This window comes from Babylonia areolata, chromosome 29, assembly GCF_041734735.1.
Source record: "Babylonia areolata isolate BAREFJ2019XMU chromosome 29, ASM4173473v1, whole genome shotgun sequence".
NCBI classification, from domain to species: domain Eukaryota; kingdom Metazoa; phylum Mollusca; class Gastropoda; order Neogastropoda; family Buccinidae; genus Babylonia; species Babylonia areolata.
Window position 1 is genome coordinate 27,102,751 of NC_134904.1, and position 20,066 is coordinate 27,122,816.

Genomic DNA, 20,066 nt, shown 5'->3' on the forward strand with positions numbered 1-20,066 from the left:
GATCAGATTTTGAGGGCGCGTTTCAGCATTGTGGTTTTACATCGTGAAACATAACTTTTCATGTTTTGCATGGAAAGGCGCCAGGCAAAAATAAAATTCTTCTTCTTCTTCTTCTATTCTTTAGTGGTAGTAGCAGTAGTAGTAGTAGTAGTAGTAGTAGTAGTAGTAGTAGTAGTAGTAGTAGCAGCAGCAGCAGCAATAGTTGTAGTAGTAGTAGTAGTAGTAATACATAGTTTTTCTATGGCGCGATATCCAGCACCAGTGCTGCTCAAAGCGCCTTGCAACATCCAGCTGACTATAAACATGCCTTAAAAACACATCAACCGCTATCTGACAATGGAAAACATCCAGTGTCTTCATATGAATGAAAAAGCACACTTAAGAGATGAATCAGACTATAAAAGCTATGAAGTAAATAAAGCTTAGATTAAAGCAAAATGCATTTCATAGAACACTATATATATAGATGTCCCTCCCTTACACACACACACACACACACACACACACACACAGGGGCATGCAAGCATGTACGCAAATACATATTCACACACTTACATTACACTAATAACTCAATTTAAAGAAACGTTGAATTAAAGGATGTAGAAAAAAGAAAACACACACACACACACACACACACACACACACACACACACACACACACACAGAGTTCAATTAATACATATTTGCAAATCAGTATTACAAATACAAGCATCCAACAGTTTAATCTAAATACTTATATGAAATAGTAGCAGCAGTAGTAGCAGCAGCAGCAGTGATGTACTCTGTACTGGCTGTCCGTAGAAGTGAGAATTCAATATGGAGTTGCGTGTCTCTACTCTTCCGCTTTCCACTCCACAGGACCTGCCTATCTTTCTGACCACATCAGTGCTGACTCTCCCTCAAAAACTCTCTCTCCGCTCTTCCTCTGACTGTTACCTTCTGAAATTTGCTCGTGTCAACACAAGAACATATGGTCAATGTTCCTTCCTCTTTGCTGCTCCTCACATCTGGACCAACCTTCAACATCAAGTCCGTACAACTGACTCCGCCTCTGCCTTACGCTCTTCACTAAAAAAAATTATCTCTTCAGAACCTAAAACACTAAAATATTCATTTCTTCATGTCGAATGATGGCCTACGAAACGAGAGAATCTGAGCGCACTGGTTCGAATCACGGCTCAGTCACCAATATTTTCTCTCTCTCCACTAGACCTTGAGTGGTGGTCTGGACGCTTATCATTCGGATGAGAAGATAAACCGAGGTCCCGTGTGCAGCAGCACGCACTTAGCGCACGTAAAAGAACCCACGGCAACAAAAGAGTTGGCAACATTCTGTAGAAAAATCCACTTCGATAGGAAAAACAAATAAAACTGCATCAGTGTAGCGACGCGCTCTCCCTGGGGAGAGCAACCTGAATTTCACACAGAGTAAAATGTGTTGTGAAAAAAAGAAAAAAAAAAGAAAAAGAAATATAATACAATATTATACAATTCTGACTGAGACTGAGAAAGACAGGAGCACTCACTGTTCATTCTGGTCTCCAGGATCTGCAGCAGGTCCTCCAGGTCCGACATGTCAGTCTGGTTAACGGACGATGGCCTTGGGACGGCGACACCCACTGAGCACAGGGAGCAAGTTAACCATCACGACAACATCAACAACAATATACCAATGATAGAGTCTCCCGTCAGTCCGACGGATGAGTAGGCAGGCAGGCTTATCTGTCGGTGCGTGTCTTCATATGGGAGAAGAGGCCGATTCTAGATGCGCAGCACTTCCCACAGGTGTTGCAAGGGAAAATGTCTCCAGAAGTTGAGCCCTGCTTCCTTCGCTCACGCTTCTCCTTAATGGCCAGCGTTCTCTTGTCTTCAAACGTCTTTATACCACTATAGCACAGCATCCTCCAGCGAGCGCGGTCAAGGGCATCAATTTCCCAGGAAGCGATGTCTATGTCACAGGCTTTGAGGTTTGTCTTCAAGGTGTCCTTGAAGCACTTGCAGGGTCTTCCAAGTTCACGGTGGCCTTCCTTCAGCTGGCACCCAGTAGCTGGCTTTGGCGATGCGCAGCGTAATTTCTGCATCAAGGGCTCCGTTGCTGTATAGGGTGCTGCCCAGGTAGCAAAACTTGTCGACTGACTTGATCTCTGTGTCATCGATCTTGATTGCAGGTGGGGGTGGGGGGGTGGGGGGGTGGGGTGGGTGGGGGTGGGGGCACTGGCGTTCTGTGAGCTAGCTGGTTGATACATGGACTCCGTCTTGCTGAGGCTGATAGTGAGTCCAAAGCGCCTCCAGGAGGTTGAGAACCTGTCCATAATAAACTGCATGTCCTCATGGGTGTGTGCAGCAAGCACTCAGTTATCAGCGAAGAGGAACTCTCTCAACAGTGCCTCAAACACCCTGGACCTGGCGTGGAGTCGCCGCAAGTTGAAAAGTTTGCCATCTGTGCGAAAATGAATGTAGATGCCCCAGTCACAGTCTTGGAAGGCATCAATCAGCATGGCAGAGAAGAGAATGGAGGACAGTATGGGTGCCAGGACGCAGCCCTGCTTCACTCCATTTACCACAGGGAACAGACCTGACATGTGAATATTTTCCTGTACTCTCGCATGCATGCCATCGTGGAATGACGCAATCAGCTGGATTAGGCTCTCTGGGCAGCAAAACTTTAGGAGGATCTTCCACAGACCACGGCGGTTCACCGTGTCGAAGGCCTGAGTCAGGTCTACAAAGACCATGTGGAGCTCCTTGTTCTGCTCACGGCACTTCTCTTGCATCTGGTGTACGGCAAACACCATGTCACATGTTCCCCTGCCTAAGCGGAAGCCACACTATGCTTCAGGGATGACTGTGTTGGAGACATGGTCAACCAGTCTGTTCAGTATGATGCAGGCGAAGATCTTGCCGGCGATGCAGAGGAGAGAGATTCCACGGTGGTTATCGCAGGATGTTTTGTCTCCCTTCCGTTTGTAAATGTGGACAACTGAAGCATCCTTGAAATCCTGCGGGACCTCCCCTCTCTCCCAGATAGACTGGAACAGCTTGTCTGTCAGCACCTCGCCTCCATGCTTGTAGATGTCCGCCTGGATTCCATCCGCTCCTGGTGCTTTTCCTGTCAGCTTCAGGGCCTTCCGGGTCTCGGCCTTGGTGGGAGGGGCAGCTAGCGAGTCATTGGCTGGTAGCTGTGGGAGGGCTGCAATTACCTAGTCAGATACGGACGAGTCCCTGTTGAGGAGGGTGTTGAAGTGCTCTGCCCAGCGGGCAAGGATGTCTTTCTTGTCTGTCAGGAGGGTGGTCTGGTCCAAGGCTCGGACAGGGGTTGATCCTGTGACTCTCGGCCCATACACAGCTCGGAGACCATCATGGAAGGTCTTCATGTCGTATGGACAAGCAGCAGAATGAAGCTCTTCGGACTTTCTCTCCCACCAGGTGTTCTTCATCTCACGCAGCCTCTTCTGTACGAGTTGCTTAATTTGCAAGTACTGGTTATTCTTCATCTGGCAGTCTTTATCGGAAATGTGATCCTGATGCCCTATATGCAGTGTGTTCAGGAGCTTGGAGATTCCAGAGTAGTTCTCGTCAAACCAGTCTTTGTGGCTCCTCTGTACAAAGCCGAGTGTGTCAGCTACTGCTGTGTACACAGCATCTCTGAAGGTGCTCCAAACTTCTTCTACATCAGTCGATGCAGGAATTTCTTGGAGAGCTGCTTGGATTTGCTGCTGCAGCACGTCCTTGGTGATAGGGAGGCGGTGGATGTTCAGCTTCCTAGGGGGTTTTTGCCTGGCTGGTTGGAGCTTGCGTGCAAGTCTGATGTTTATCTTGCTGCGTACCTGGCGATGGTCCGTCCAACAGACTGCTCCTCTCATGCAGCGTGTAATGGAAACATCACCTCTGTCCCTCTGCCGGACAATCACATAGTCCAGCATGTGCCACTGCTTGGAGCGGGGTTGTATCCATGTGTTCTTGTACTTGTCCGCTTGTTGGAAGAGGGTGTTGGTGATGGTCAGTCCATGCTGCGCGCAGAGCGAGAGCAAAAGCAGTCCGTTGGAGTTGCACTTGCCAGTGCCGTGCTGTCCTAAGACTTTTGGCCACGAGAAGTCCACGCCGACGCGGGTATTGAAATCCCCAAGGATGATCAGCCTGTCCTTTCTGTCTACCGCTGAAATGGTGCGGCTGAGCTCCTGTGGCGAAACGATCCTCTGACAGCTTCAGACGCAGGGTCATCAGCCTACCGTTTATCCCACGTGAAAGGCTGTCAAGCTGTCGTGCAAGTTTGGTTTGTATGGCAAAGCCCACGCCTGAGGTTCTTGGGGTGCCTTCTGGCTTCCCAGTGCAGTAGAAGGTGTAGACCCCTCCAACTTCCTCCAGCTGGGTTTCACCGGCAAACATGGTTTCGCTTAGGGCTGCTATGCCCACCTTGTAGCGATCAAGCATTCTAGTAATGAGCGTTGTGCGCCTTTCTGGTCTGTCGTCTCTGTCCAAAAGGGTGTGAACATTCCAAGCACCCAGAGTCAGGGCATGACTCCTGGTTCTTTTCTTCTGTTGTTTTCGACCGCTAGTGTTGGATGTCCAAGTAGGTGCGGTTTCCTACTAGGTACTAGGTGAGGCAGGCTTTGTTTAGGGATCCTTTTATCTCCCCTTCCCCATGTGGGGAGAGCAGTGCTGTCCCTAAAAAGGCCTGTTCTGACACTTTGGGAGGATACGGGCGCCGCATCTGCCCTAGTCTACTGCCGACGACCATCACCCCACAGCCGCCTGTGTGCAGAGTCGTGACTAGGAACTGCCAGAGGCATCCTCTGCCTGTCCCCGTAACCACTTCTCCATCGCCGCAGGGTTTGGGAAAGCTGGGTTTTGAAGGGCTAGCTCGTCGTTCCGACATTAGCCTGGTTGCCTAGTGAGGAAGACCAGCACAGGTGAATTTTTTTTTTAGTGACGAGGAGTTGTGCAGTCCCTTCCCCACTCTCTTGCCTACAGACAATGCCACGTGTAGAACGGCCTCGGCAGGTGCAGGTTTTTTCTTCGGAGTTAAGGTTTCCTAGGAGGATTTCCAGCCAAGGATGAGAGCTCCCCCTGCCCTTAGGTCATCCTCTTCCGCCCTCACAGCCGTTGGGAAATGTTTCCTCCTCTGCTGCCTGGTCCGTCGTTGGGAGACTTCACATGCTGCAGGTAGCACTGGGTTACATGGTACCAGTAGCAAGGGCTATGCCCCTGACCTGGCACCCAACAATATACCACAACAACAATAAACAACAACCTACTACAACAAACAACAACCTACCACAGCAACAACATTAACAACAAACATCAACCTACGACAACAACAACAACAACCTTACTACTACTACTACTACTGATGGATATTAACATAGCGCCTATCCTCGGTTAGAGACCAAGCTCCATGCGCTTTACAAACACGGGGTCATTTGCACCAAAGGCTGTCTACCTGGGTAGAGCCGACTGACAGCTGCCACTGGGCGCTCTTCACTCGTTTTCTGTGTCATTCAATCAGGTTTCAGTCACGTACGCGCGTGCATGCACACACACACACACACACACACACACACACACACACACACACACACACACACACAAATGTAACATTTTACATGTATGACCGTTTTGTTTATTTACCCCGCTATGTAGGCAGCCATACTCCGATTTCGGGGGCGTACATGTTGGGTATGTTCATGTTTCCATAACCCACCGAACGTTGACACAGACTGCACGATTTATGACGTGCGTATTTGATCTGCGTGCGTATACACACGATGGGGATTCAGGCACCAACAGGTCTTTCTTTGGGTGTAATGAAGCCTGGCTGAATGTCTGCAGTCTTCCTCTGGTGTCATCTCGATAGTCCGACATGTCAATAGTCCGACGATCATTCATCCGACGTGGCGATGGTCCGACAGGGAAATAGTCCCACGTGTCATCAGTCCCACGTGTCATCAGTCCGACACACTTTGTTCTTTCTTCTTTTTGCCCGACGTGGCGATGGTCCGACGTTCGAAAATATGTATAGCTATTAATCACACAGTGCCTGTCGTTATGGATGTATGCATATCTTTGTCTGTCTCTGTCTCTCTCCCTCCGTCCCCCCCCACCCCCGCCCCCCTCCTCTCTCTCTCTACGCTCCATCGTTCACACACTGGCTGCCAGTCACCCCTTCACCTCTACCAAAGGCGGACAGCACGGCATCAGTGTGTGCGGCCAGCCATCAGCACGTTACCACTGCCGCAGCGCCGGTTACGCCAACCACACAGCTGGATGCTGAGGAAACGTATGTTTACCCAGCCCTGCCACTCGCCCTCACCACACAGACCGGAAACACCCCACGCCGCAGCGATCCAGCCCTGCAGCCTGAAGACTACTCACCCCCTCCAGCTACTCATCCCCCCGTCTCCATGACAACTGAAGAGGACATAACACATCCGACAGTGGAAAGACCAGACGCGGATTGTTCCCCACCCTCTCCAGTTATCCACATCACCAAACCTACTTCCTTCAGCCCCCCTCACGGAAAAAACAATGCTCCCTGCACCCCCAACACTGACAACAGCGGACCAGACGAGCAAAACATTCATCTAGCAGACAACCCATGTTCCACCACAACTACAGACGATTCCAACACTTCCACAACAGGTGACTCTAACACGTCCATGACAAAAGACTCTCAGCCTGTTACAAGTGACGAACCTGACACCAACTGTACACATGACTCCAGCAATGCTTCAGACACACCCACAGACAGCAGCTGTTGTCATGGTGACTGTGTTCCCATGTCACACTTCAGCACAGTTACACAAGCTCTTCAGTCAGAAATCTCTGCTCTCCGAGCTTCACTTCAACAATTGAGACAAACATTCAACATTGAGATAGATGCACTTAACACGAAACAGAATCACTACATGTGTTCAAATAAACAAACATTCAACATTGAGATAGCTGCACTTAACACGAAACAGAGTCACTACATGAGTTCAAATAAACAGCCAACATGTGCATCCAGTAACACCAAGCTCCAAACACAAGACGGACACGACTTACACAGACGCCCACTGACCACTCCACAAACCCATCCCCACAAAATTCTACCCCACCATCTCCACCCTCTCCACTGCCAACATCACACACAACTGAATCCCACACCAGAGAATCCCCAAGCCAACGTGTCAGCCCCCCGGTCAGTACAACCAGCTGACAACAAAACCCCTCTCCCCAAACACCCTTTCCACCAAGTCTATGTCGCCAAGGATACAACAACAATCCTGTTTGGCGACTCAACACTAAGAAGTGTGGATCTACGCCGCTCTACCCCGCCCAGTGGTAAGCCCCAGAAAGTCTGTGCTCAAGACCTAACGGTCTCTGGCCTGACACGGTGGCTCACTGAGCAAACTCCCTGCCCCAACGTGAAGCAGGCAACGTTTCACGTTGGTATTGCTGATTGCTGTGAGTCTTCCACAACAGAAGCCAGTATCTCCAGACAGCAGTGGGGAGCCCTCATCACACAGTGCCAACGTGTGTTCCCCAGGGCAGCAGTTCAGGCCTCCTCCATCATCCCTGCTAAGGGGCGGAGTCCCCTGAACGCCATCATCCACCCCAGCAACGACCATCTCCATGAGGCCTGCAGAGACATGGGGGTGACATACGTCGACCACTGTGCCACCTTCACAACTCAAAGTGGTGCGCCAAGAATGGCGCTCTATTCAAGTGCCTATATTCCCAGCAAAAAAGGTACAGCGCGCATGGCCGAAAATCTGTACCCTTCAAAAATCCAACTTCGACCAGATCCCACTTCACCTCACCCAATGATGAACCATCCCCCCTCAAAACGGCCCCCCCTCCTGCCGACCCCTCCCCACCCACCACGCTCCACACATTCTGCCCTTGTGCCCAATGATTCAATGAACAAACGACGAGTTACCAACACAACCTCCCCTCCCCCCATGAACCAGACGGAGTTTCCAGATTTACCAAAACACAGGCTAACACATACAACTTTATCTCCCCAACCACAACATAATACCCTCTCCCACCCCATTTCTCCCCACCACACTTTCAGTCCATCCTCCTCCTCCCCCGCTCCTGCTCTGTCCATCAGGCGTGACGACACACGGCATGCTCACTTGGCCCCACCACCACCCCCTTCCTCTGCTGAACCCGTCACCCAGCCAGCAAGGAGGCAGCGCACCGTGCCCTGGTTTCTGCCTCGCCACTGTCCGCCGCCTCCTGCCTGTACTGTCAGGGAACAGCAGCAATATGTTCCTGCTGGGCAGTACGGTTCTGTGTGTGGACCTGTGGCCCCACCACCGCCACCACCACCACCACCACCGCTGTATTCTCCACACCCTCTCAGAAGTGGCCCACCCTTTCCGTGGTATAACTGGCCGTGTTTTATGTATCCACCTCCCCAGCATCTCTTTCAGTTCTGAAAATATCAGTGTGTGAATAAATCAAGTGTACCTATATTGTTTTACGCTATCGTACTAAAGTATAAAATACAAGTGCACATATCTGTTACACAGAAGAAAAAATGTGTGTGTGTGTGTGTGTGTGTGTGTGTGTGTGTGAGTGTGTGTGCTTCAAAGACATTTGATAACTAGTCCACTTGTCTTTATATATATATATATATATATATATATATATATATATCTGTGTGTGTGTGTGTGTGTGTGTGTGTGTGTGTGTGTGTGTGTGTGTAACCCTTATGTTGGCAGTCCTATTGGTTATTAGTCCTGCTGGTTATTGATATTGGTACTCAGTGAAAAACAGTGACTTTGAACGTGTTAACCCTGACGTGAATTGGTGTTTTTCGTCAAACATCTCCGAACCTTCTGTTGTCCGTGTTAGTGTCAACACTGAACAACTTCGTGTCTTCAAATAGTATCAGTTGCGTTTCCAGTGCTTGATTTTTTTTGTATTTTGTTGTTGTTGTTTTTTGTTCGGATTTTATCTGTTTCCTATTAGTTTTCTTTTCTTTATCATTATTATTACTGTTATTATTATTATTATTATTATTATTCAGTATTATTATTACTTTGCAGATGTAATCCTGCTTGTGTCTACATATTGTGGCTAGTAATTGGTGTTTGTGTATGCCGTTAGTTCTTCTACAAATAGTTGGGCTGTGCTGTGGTCGTCCCAAGGTTTCTCTCTGCGGATTATTAACTTTCGTATTGTTTCCTGACTGTGGTGAACGCTGTTCTGCGAAGTGCATCAATGCTGTCTTGATCACAGCCACTGTGTGGAAAACAGTTTCTGCGGATTCTTATCTTCGAACTTCCCGCCTTCACTAAGCGGCGTTGGCGGCACTGCCGTGTGTGAAGTTTCTGCCACAACCTGCCCAGTGCAAATAGAACACACACTGACTGACTAACTTGACATTTCCTATGTGTTATATGCTGTACTACTTGTTTGTTTTCTTTGCTCTCAGGCAACAGCTAAAATCAGACATTTGCTCAGCTTACCCCCATTTTGAACGAGCATCCCCACTTTCTTTATTTACAGTTTGTTTTTCTTTCAAACATATCGTTGTGTTAATACTCCTGATTATATATTGTCATCTTACAGCCCATTATACTATGGCGACTACTGTGAAACAGTCTGATGGGATCAGGAATGATAAAGGGTTACGGCTTGGTCACTTGAATGTTTATCATTTATACAATAAGCTTCATGATATATGCATGCTACTAAATGATTCTCCTCCTATTGATATACTCGGGCTCAGCGAAACGCGCCTTGATTCCCGTTTCACAGACGAGGCCTTATCCATACCTAACTATAACTTCATACGACGTGATGCAAATCACTCTGGTGAAACAGGACTAGGAATATATATTCATCAAAATATTTCACGCTTTACAAAGAGACGACATGACTTGGAAACCAACAATGTGGAATGCATGTGGTTACAGGTCAAACCTTCCAAGTCCACCCCTCTCCTCGTAGGATTTCTATATAGAAATCCTTCAGCTAAGTTTCCTTGGTATGATGACTTTGTACAAATGATGGACAATGTTTATAAACATAAACAAAATGTCATTCTGCTAGGAGATTTCAACATTAATCTATTCAAACCACAACCTGCATGGGAATCAACTACTACTCTCTTTGGATTGCATCAACTCATTCACAATGCAACCAGAATCACGAAAACGTCACTCACACTTCTCGACCATATTTACACAAATAACAAAGATCTGGTATGCGATATCACAGTGTCCAACAAAAGCATCAGTGACCATTGCCCCGTTCTCTGTACATGGTCTTGTAAACTTCCTCGAAAACAAAACAAGGGTCACACAACGATCCAATACCGCTCTTTCAAAAATTTCAGTTCCGCTGCATTCTTTCTTGATTTGAGCTTGGCACCCTTCCAAAAAGTATTCATGACTGTGGATCCAGCGCAAGCATTAACAGTATGGTATGAAACCTTTCTTGCAGTTGTTGACAGACATGCTCCTCTTCGGACAAGGAGAGTGAAACACAAAACACTTCCGAACTGGTTGACGCAAGATCTTATCAAAGCTATGGCACTTAGAGATGCGTTAGATGCTGCTGGGAAAGAGACTGAATACAAAAAGCAAAGAAATAAAGTGAAAGATTTAGTTAAACAAACAAAGTCAGATCATTTTGAAAAACTTATCAGCAATAACAGAAACACGGCAACATTATGGCGTGCTGTTAATGAAATTGCCGATAAGCATAAAAAGAAGACAAATGCTGTCGCCACTGTGTGGACACCGGATACTCTCAACGACCATTTTTTAAACATAGCTAAATCAGCACAAACATTTGCAAACTACCTTCCTTCAGAATGTTACATTACTCCTCCGTCGCTACAAACATTTTGTCAAGAGCGTCTTAAATCCAGTACCTCATTCGCTATCCCACCACTTGCTGTTCATGAAGTTGGTTCCTTAATCTCAAATCTAAAGAATACGAAAGCAATGGGTCCAGACAATTTAAATGCATCTGTTCTCAAGCTTGCTCTACCCTACATAGTAGACTCCCTTACATACATTTACAACTTGTGCATCGAACAGAACAACGTTCCATCTGCGCTAAAATCAGCAAAAGTAATTCCACTGCCAAAGTCAAACGATATCACAGATCTCAACAACTTAAGACCGATATGCTTACTATCAGTAGTGTCAAAGCCTCTCGAAAAACACGTCCACAAGCACCTTATGAAACATATGGAGCAAAATAACCTTTTTCATCCCCTTCAGTCCGGCTTTCGGCGTTATCACTCCTGTCACACAGCCTTAACCCGGCTTTGTGATACGTGGTTATCTGCAGTCAACCAAAACAAGATCACTGGAACAGTTTTTCTAGATTTAAAAAAGGCTTTCGATCTTGTTGATCACAGAATACTGATAAAAAAAACTGACCGAGTATACTCAAAACAAGGCAACTGTTTCCTTCTTCCGGTCTTACCTGGAAAACAGAACACAGCGTGTTTACTTAGACGGCTCGTATTCTTCTGAAGGTCATGTAGATCGTGGTGTTCCGCAAGGCTCTGTTCTTGGATCCCTACTCTTTTGCATCTATATTAACGACCTGCCGATGCAATTATCACCTAGCAATGTCATCTGCGATATGTTCGCTGATGACAGTTCCCTTCATTGTAGTGACACCGACATTGATCTTGTAGAATCATCTCTACAACAGGGAATAAATGACATTTCAGACTGGTGTTATCAAAACCACGTGGAACTTAACCCACACAAAACAAAAAGTATGGCATTGACATCCAGACAGAAACACCAACGTAAACCTCTCATTTTAAAGCTCGAGGTAAACAAGAACTCAATTGAACAAGTTTGTGAGCACCGCGTTCTAGGGGTAATTATTGATAAAGAACTGAACTGGCAAGCTCATATCAACCATGTATGCAAACAATCAGCCCGCAATTTGTTCTTACTCAATAAACTTAGATATTACGTCGATACTCAAACCAGAAAATTATTCTTCGGGGCACACTGTCTCTCTCATGTCAATTATGCATCTACAGTCTGGAGCAATGCCAGTCACAACCAGCTAAAAAAAGTTAACTCATTGCACAGACGAGCAGCTAAACTTATTTTACCAGACCACTCCCTATCAACAGATGAAAAATTAACAAAACTGGAAATATTACCACTATACAAGCAATTCGACTACAATAAAATGGTCCTCATGTTCAAAGTACACAAAAACATGTCACCACCATACCTCAGTGACCTTGTTCAACGGGCGTCAGAGCGTTACGATTCAGATAATTATATTCTGCCTCGTGTGCGCATCGATTTGTACAAATCTATGGACCATCTGCTTGGAACTTTCTTCCTTCGTTCATTAAGACATGCGATTCATTACGTTCCTTCAAATCAAACATACGAGAACTTCTGCTCCACAAACAATAGGCCCACAAAGCTTGCTTTTTTATTTTATTTTTTTTTAAAATAATAACCAGCTAAAAAATACAAAAAATCATGCTTTTTCCGTGAAGTTTGTATCTATACCTACATGCAGTGAATTTATTTTATTTCTACCTTTGTGCTTTGTTCTTACTTGTTCGCCTGTAAATGGATGTTATTACCTGTAACATCTGCATCAACAGATTAATCACTTTTGTATATGTGCAATGGTAAAGTTGTGCTTCTCTATTCTCTATGTCCGCTATATGTTTCTCACCTCGGTCATGTCTCTGTATGTGCATAAGTATATATATATATATATATATATATATATATGTGTGTGTGTGTGTGTGTGTGTGTGTGTGTGTGTGTGTTGGGTGGAGAGAGTGTGTGCATGTGTATGGATATGAATGTATGAATGCGTTCGTTTTATTACTTTTTACGATGTTAATGATGATGGTGGTGATCATTCTTCGTTGTAGTAGCAGTGGATGTAGCAATGTTAACATTTTTTTTTTTCGTTATCGTTAATGTTGTTATTGTTATTGTTGTCACAAGGACAGATTGGAAGACTGGGCGATGCCTAAAATCTTTATCCTTGAGTAATAAAGTTTTTGAATCTCTCTCTCTCTCTCTCTCTCTCTCTATATATATATATATATATCACTCTCTCACTCCCTCTCTTTGTCATCTGCCTCTCTTCCTCTCTCGTCTGTCGGCCTGTCTCTCTGTCTCTCTTTCTCTCTCCTCTCCCCCCTTCCCGCCCCCCTCCGCTGCTCTTTGTATATGTGTCTGCCTGAATAGAATAGAATAGAATAGAATAGAATTGAACTGAATTGAATTGAATATTTTTCCATTGTCTTAAAGTTTATAAGACACACATAAACATGAGCATTATGAAAAGAAGAGACACATTCGTGAACAAATTTCGCCAGCCTTGGCTTGATTCTGTTAGAAGGATCAATTCACTAGGCTTGGCATTTGGACGACATAATTATATCGATGAGGAGTCTGTGTCTGAAAGTATTGCATTTTTACACACTTGTCTAAAAAGGTGAATATCATCTTCTGAACTGTTACAGGTATCACACAGTGATTGTATTTGCCTACATACATGCCTGTCTGCCTGCCAGTCTGTTTGTCTACCCCCCATGCCCCCAATGCTCCCCACCCTCTCTCTCTCTCCAACCTTTGGCTGTAGCGACCACTTTCCAGTTTGGTCTAAAACACATGGTCTAAAAAAAAGAATAAAGATACCAAAAACTGTCAAAGTTATCACATACAGAAGTTATTCAAAATTTGACCCAGATTCATTCTTGATGGACCTGATGAACTCTCCTATGTCTCTCGTTTATCAGTTTACTGATCCAGATGAAGCGTTTGAAATATGGTATCATAATTTCCTCAACATTTACAACAAACACGCCCCATTCAAAACTAAACGTGTTAAAAGCAGTCTGAAAAAGCCTTGGATAACGAGAGACATACAAGACGCCATCGATTTCAGAGATTTTCTTTTATCAACTGGAACCCGAGATGATTTTCAAAAACAAAGAAATGCAGTAAATAACTTGAAACGTTTAGCGAAAAAGAAATATTTTAAAAAGTTGATCACTTCTAAGTCTGACAGTAAGTCTGTGTGGAAAGCCATAAATCAACTGAATAATAAGACTAGAGCCACACAAATTACATCACTCACAGACTTATCCACAGATAGACTTAACTCACATTTCTGTAACATAGCTACTTCAATTATAAAATCAAACAAATCAAACCGTAACTCTCTGGATGCTCTGTTAGAATTCTGTCAATCAAAAAATATTTCATCCACATTAGATATTCCTTTGATGTGTGTACATGAAGTTTATAATGCCCTTGCATGCAAGTATTTTAGAAGAGTAGAACTTCGACTTTGCCCTGTCAACAATGTTTGTTACATTATTCCTGGCTGTCTGAAAAATGTCCCTACTGATGGTCAAACTTGTGGCACGCCAGTGCCTCTCAGCTCTCCTCTCCCGCTTGGCCTCCAACAGCTCTGGTCCCACGGTGTTGTACCAAGGCGACGGGGGACGATTGGAGATCAGGCGCCGAGTCGACGGGGCGTGCCTGTCAAGTGCAGCGCGTAGGACAGTGGATAGCTGGTCAGCAGTCGGCTCAAAAGGGATATTAGTCAGCAGGTCAGCTTTAAATAAGTCTAAGTCAATTGAGGTCAGTGTGCGCACCTCCCTATACACACGGGGCGTGGAAGGTTTGGTGAGGTTCAGATGACACGTCACACTGTGATGGTCGGAGGACAGGGTGTGATCGACGGTGGTAGACTTCAGGAGGCAGTCCTCATTTCTGTGCAGCACCCAATCGACGATGTGACCACGATTGTGTGTAGGCTCGGATACAGACTGGTTAAGATCGAACAAACTGACAATTTCAAGTAATTTAGAGGTATAAAACTGTGTGGGTGAATCAAAATGAAAATTAAAGTCACCAACAATAAGTAGGGAGCCTGGTAAACTATTAGCGTATTCTAGGAAGTCCGGAAACTGTTCTATGAACATCGTATCAGAGAGTTTATTTTTCTTGTTTGGTGGCGGACGGTAGAGGCAGAACACATTGAGGTGGGAATGTGGCAGCGACAGTGAAAGCTGGGCCAGTTCGAATGAGGCATGGTTGAAGGGAAAGGCAGATGTGTACGTTGTGTGTGGGAGTAGCCTGTCTGACACAACGAAGGCGATTCCTCCCCCGCAAGTTGTTGTAACACGAGGGAAGGAGGTGGTAGTGTAGCCAGGGGGAGCGAGATCTCGACACTTAGCTTCATCCCCAGTACTGCGAAGCCAAGTTTCTGTGATACACAGGATGTCGAGGCTGATTGAAAGCAGATGTTCGTTGATCGCTGAGCGTTTGAGGCGAGGACCAACTGACTGGGCGTTGAACAGACCTAGAGAAATTTGAGCTGAGCGGTGGGAGGGAAAGCAGGACAGAGGTACACGAATATGGTTGTTAAAGTTGATGCATTTAACAGGATGGTCAGTGGAAGTTACACGTCCAGTACCACACACAACAGCTATCTTCCTCTGCTTGCGACGTCCTGCACGATGAGTGCGAACACGGGGGAGGTGACAACCTATACCCACACCTCTGATGGCGTCGATGACAGAAGGGTCAAGTGCTGCAGGAGGCACGGACAGGAGTTGGTCCCGTGTGTAAGACATACGGGGAGAATGAGCTAGCAAGGGCCTGTGGTAGAGGTCAGCTTCAGGAACACGCGGAGCGGGCTGCGCGTGCGAAAGGGGATGGTGAAGAAATGGCGTGCTCTGACAAGCAAGAATACTTGCCAGGTTACACAGAAAACATGTCCAAATAACTTGAAGCTCCGATGGCAGAATCGCACAAAACAAGCACCAGTGTATACTCCACTCCATCATAAAGTACATACACAACTTTTACGTCAACGCACAATCACATTCCAACACAACTGACGAAAGAAATGAGAGCTAGGACTATGCTGCCTGTCAGGCGTAGCCCTTGCCCTTAGAATCTATAATATATATATAATGACGATCGCTCTGAGCCTTCAAACTATAGACCGATTTCAATTTTGTCAATATTATCAAAACCACTGGAAAATCATATAAATAAACATATTCGTAAGCATTTTAATAATTGTGACTTGTTCCATCCAAATTAGTCTGGATTTAGAGCAGATCACTCATGTCATTCTGCACTAACAAATTTAGTAGATCAATGGCTTACTAACATTGATAATAATGAAATTACTGGAGCTCTTGTTGTTGACTTATGAAAGCTTTTGATGTGATTGCTCATTCTCTCCTGAAAAAACTAAAGATTTATGGTTTGTCTTTGAATACATTAGAACTTATCTCATCTTTTCTCTCTGAAAGAAAACAACTTGTGTTCACAAATGGTTCAAAATCAATGTTATTACCAATTAACCATGGTGTACCTCAAGGTTCTGTTTTGGGACCTATCTTATTTTCTGCATATATTAATGACCTACCCTTATATATCAAGACACCATGTGAAATGTTTGCTGATGACACCACCATTCATACTGGTCATACTAACCTGTGTACCGTGTCTCTTTCTCTTCAGGAAAGTATTGACTAATTGATTAAATGGTCCGAACTAAACCACATGTGTCGCCATCCTAAAAAAAAAACAACAACAAAATTCCTAATAATCACAACAAGGCAAAACGTCAAAATATGTCCATAAACTGTTCGCCTATTTTCATCAAAGGCGACAAGATTGAAGAAGTTGACCACCATAAAATCCTTGGTATCACTATCGATAATGATTTGTCATGGTCACATCATATTTCTCTGTTATGCAAACAGGTATGAAAAATATCTACCAACTGTCTAAAATTAAACACTTTTTGGTTCTGCCGAAAACTATATTATCAGTGCTTATACAGAATCACACATTAACTATGCTTCGACAGTGGGATTCGACGAGTGACAGTATTATAAAGCCTCTATTGAGTCTGTATAGAAGAGCTCTAAAATTGATTCTTTTAAAATCTTCATTATTGACTATCTGATTATAAAGCTCTCGATATCCTCCCACTGAAAACAAAACTTCTATTTAACAAAAGTCTATTTATGTTCAAAATCATGTCTGGATTTGCTTCCCCCCTCACTAAAGAATAAATTTGTAACCACCATTCATCGTCATGTTCATAAAGTTTTGGTACCACTTCCAAGGATCGATCTTTTAAAATCTAGTCTGTCTTATTCAGGGGGTTGTTTTTGAAATGAAATATTATCCTGCCTCATTGTAAGTACTGTAAAAAGCATCCCTAACTTTAAAAACATATATCGTGCACATTCATTGAAAAACATGTGATTATGACACATATCAATTATAAACAACTAACATGTATAGATTGTCAATATATACACACCTCTCTCCTCCCCTGTCAGTCTCTCTCTATGTCTGTCTCCACTGTCACTGTCACTATGTCTGTTCAGTCAGCCTCCCCTACCTTCTTTACTCTTCCCCTTGTCCATTCTTCCTTCCGCTCTCCACATCGCCCCTACCCTATTGTCCCCGTTGTTGTTCATCTATCGCACTATTGTATTCCATGTTTATGTTTGCACATGCTTGTGTGATTTTGACGTTTGTGTTGTGAATTGACTCTCGGTTTTTTTCTCAATTATTATTCTTGGACCAGAGGGCCGGATGTAAAAAGCACTTTGTGCTTACTCCTTTACCCTCGTAAAATAATTTTTCGTTCTCTCTCTCTCTCTCTCTCTCTCTCTCTCTCTAATACCGACAGCCTTGTGCATTCAAGATGAGTTTATTGCTGAATTTGTCCATCTTCCTACATAAAGAGGAATTGCACCTTCATGACATGTTTTGCTATTATAAATGCTGTCTCACTTGGTTTTTTTCTTCTTCATGTCTACCCAAAACAAATGCGACGCACCGTTCTTGTGTTTTCAGCGTTCCCCTTTCAGGGGCTATGCATAAATGAATAAATTATCCGTATCTGTATTTGTATCGCTATTTATCTCTGAATGTGTGTGTGGTGAGGGAGTGGGGTGGAGGGGGTGGGGTTGCAAGCGTTGGTGTGCATGTATGTAGATGTAAAAGTGTGTGTGTGTGTGTGTGTGTGTGTGTGTGTGTGTGTGTGTGTGTGTGTGTGCAAGCGTCGGTGTGCATGTATGTAGTTGTAAAAGTGTAGGTGTGTGTGTGTGGCGGTGGTGGTGGTGGTTGTGGTGGTGGTGATGGTGGTTGTGTGTGTGTGTGTGTGTGTGTGTGTGTGTGTGTGTGTGTGTGTGTGTGTGTAAGCGTTGGTGTGCATGTATGTAGTTGTAAAAGTGTAGGTGTGTGTGTGTGGCGGTGGTGGTGGTGGTTGTGGTGGTGGTGATGGTGGTTGTGTGTGTGTGTGTGTGTGTGTGTGTGTGTGTGTGTGTGTGTGTGCCTGTGTTTGTTTTCTTGTTTAAGTCGCACGTAAAGCCATGAGGCAGTGCACAGGTGTGTATAAGTAGTTGTGTGCTGTACATTGACTTTATGCTGATGAGTATCATAAGTGCTTTTATATTTAGGCATGTGCGTGCGGGCTCGTGTGCATGTGCGCGCGCGCGCTGTGTGTGTGTGTGTGTGTGTGTGTGTGTGTGTGTGTGTGTGTGTGTGTGTCTGTGTGTGTCTGTGTGTGTGTGTGTGTTGCAATACAAAGTGAACACCTAGACATTATGCAGTAGTATATACTGTTCTACACCTTGCATATTATGGAACCCATTTCTATGATCCGTATTGAATCACAAGCTGTATGTCACGGTCGACAGTGATTTTTGTGTTTTGGGGAGGTTGGGGGGGGGGGGGGGGGGGGGTTGTTGTTGTTGTTGTTGTTGTTGCTGTGTATGTTGAACAATTTGCTAGTATTTTTTTCTTTTCACAAGCATCATGTAACTTCCCTTTACTCATGTTTCCCCATGTGAAAACGCATATGTGCATGTGGATATGCATGTATGCATTTGCATGTAAATTGATATGTAAATGTGTATGATATGTAGTATTTGTACATGTGTGTGCACTTATGCATGTGTAGGTTTATCTGTATGTATGATATGCATTTATTGGGGTCATTCCGCTCAAATATCGCGGTGGCCAAGACTTTTTTTTTAATTAAAAAAAATTGTTTGTTTGCTTGTTGTTGTTTTTTTTGTTTGTTGTTGCTGTTTTTTTGCATGTTTGAATGTTTGCTGGATCCATTTGACATTTTGTCTCAATGATATTCTTGTGATAAGCATATACTCTTTGTCGTCCGTTCAGTTGATGAACCTAGTGGGTTGTTTGGTCAATGTACTGATTGTTTTATGCAATATGGATAGTTCTTTATCAATTGTTTCAGTTAATTGTCAGGGCCTGAACAATAGTCAAAAAAGAAGAGACGTGTTTCATTACTTAAAAAATAAACAATATTCGATCTATTTTTTACAAGATACACATTTTGAAAATAATATGGAATGTTATATTCTTTCTGAGTGGGGTTATCACTTCGCAAGCCATGCATCTAACGCAAGAGGGGTTGCTATTCTATTTAATAACAATTTTGATGTCAAGGTAAAAAACGTTTATAGGGTTGATGGGGGAAACAGTATTATGATATTGGCCGAAATTAAGCAAAACGACTTTCTGTTTGTAAATGTGTATGGTCCAAATAGAGATGACCCGGAATTCTATGATATTTTGAGCGAAAAAATTAAAGATTTCAATGTCAGTAATGTAATAATTGGTGGAGATTTTAATTTAGTACTCGACCCATCTAGAGACTATAATAACTATAGAAATGTTAACAACCCAAAGGCTAGAGAGATAGTAGAAAATTAGCGGATTAGAATTGAACGATATATAGAGGGATCTAAATCAAGATGTTCACAGATACACATGGAGAAGAACTAATCCATTTCAACAAGCTAGGTTGGATTTATTTCTCATTTGAGATCAAGTAGTTTCTTTCGTTGAAGATGCAGATATTGATTACGGATATAGAACTGACCACTCAATGATCTTGTTAAGGCTAAAATTTTATAACAAATGTAAACGGAACACGTTTTGGAAATTCAACTCCTCAGTATTAAAAGATAAGGGTTATTTAGACGAAATTAATGAAGAGATAAAAAAGGTTAAAGAGGAATATGC

At 44.2% G+C, this 20,066-nt stretch overlaps 1 protein-coding gene across 3 annotated transcripts in view; it reads right to left on the reverse strand.

The window, feature by feature from the left end:
- Nucleotides 1–20,066, reverse strand: part of LOC143274825 (uncharacterized) — a 64,115-nt gene that overhangs the window by 11,317 nt on the left and 32,732 nt on the right. For all 3 annotated transcript variants that reach the window (XM_076578762.1, XM_076578763.1, XM_076578764.1), the window contains one exon: nt 1,527–1,619. In XM_076578762.1, the coding sequence (XP_076434877.1) occupies nt 1,527–1,619 (93 nt within the window). The remainder of the gene's footprint in view (nt 1–1,526; nt 1,620–20,066) is intronic.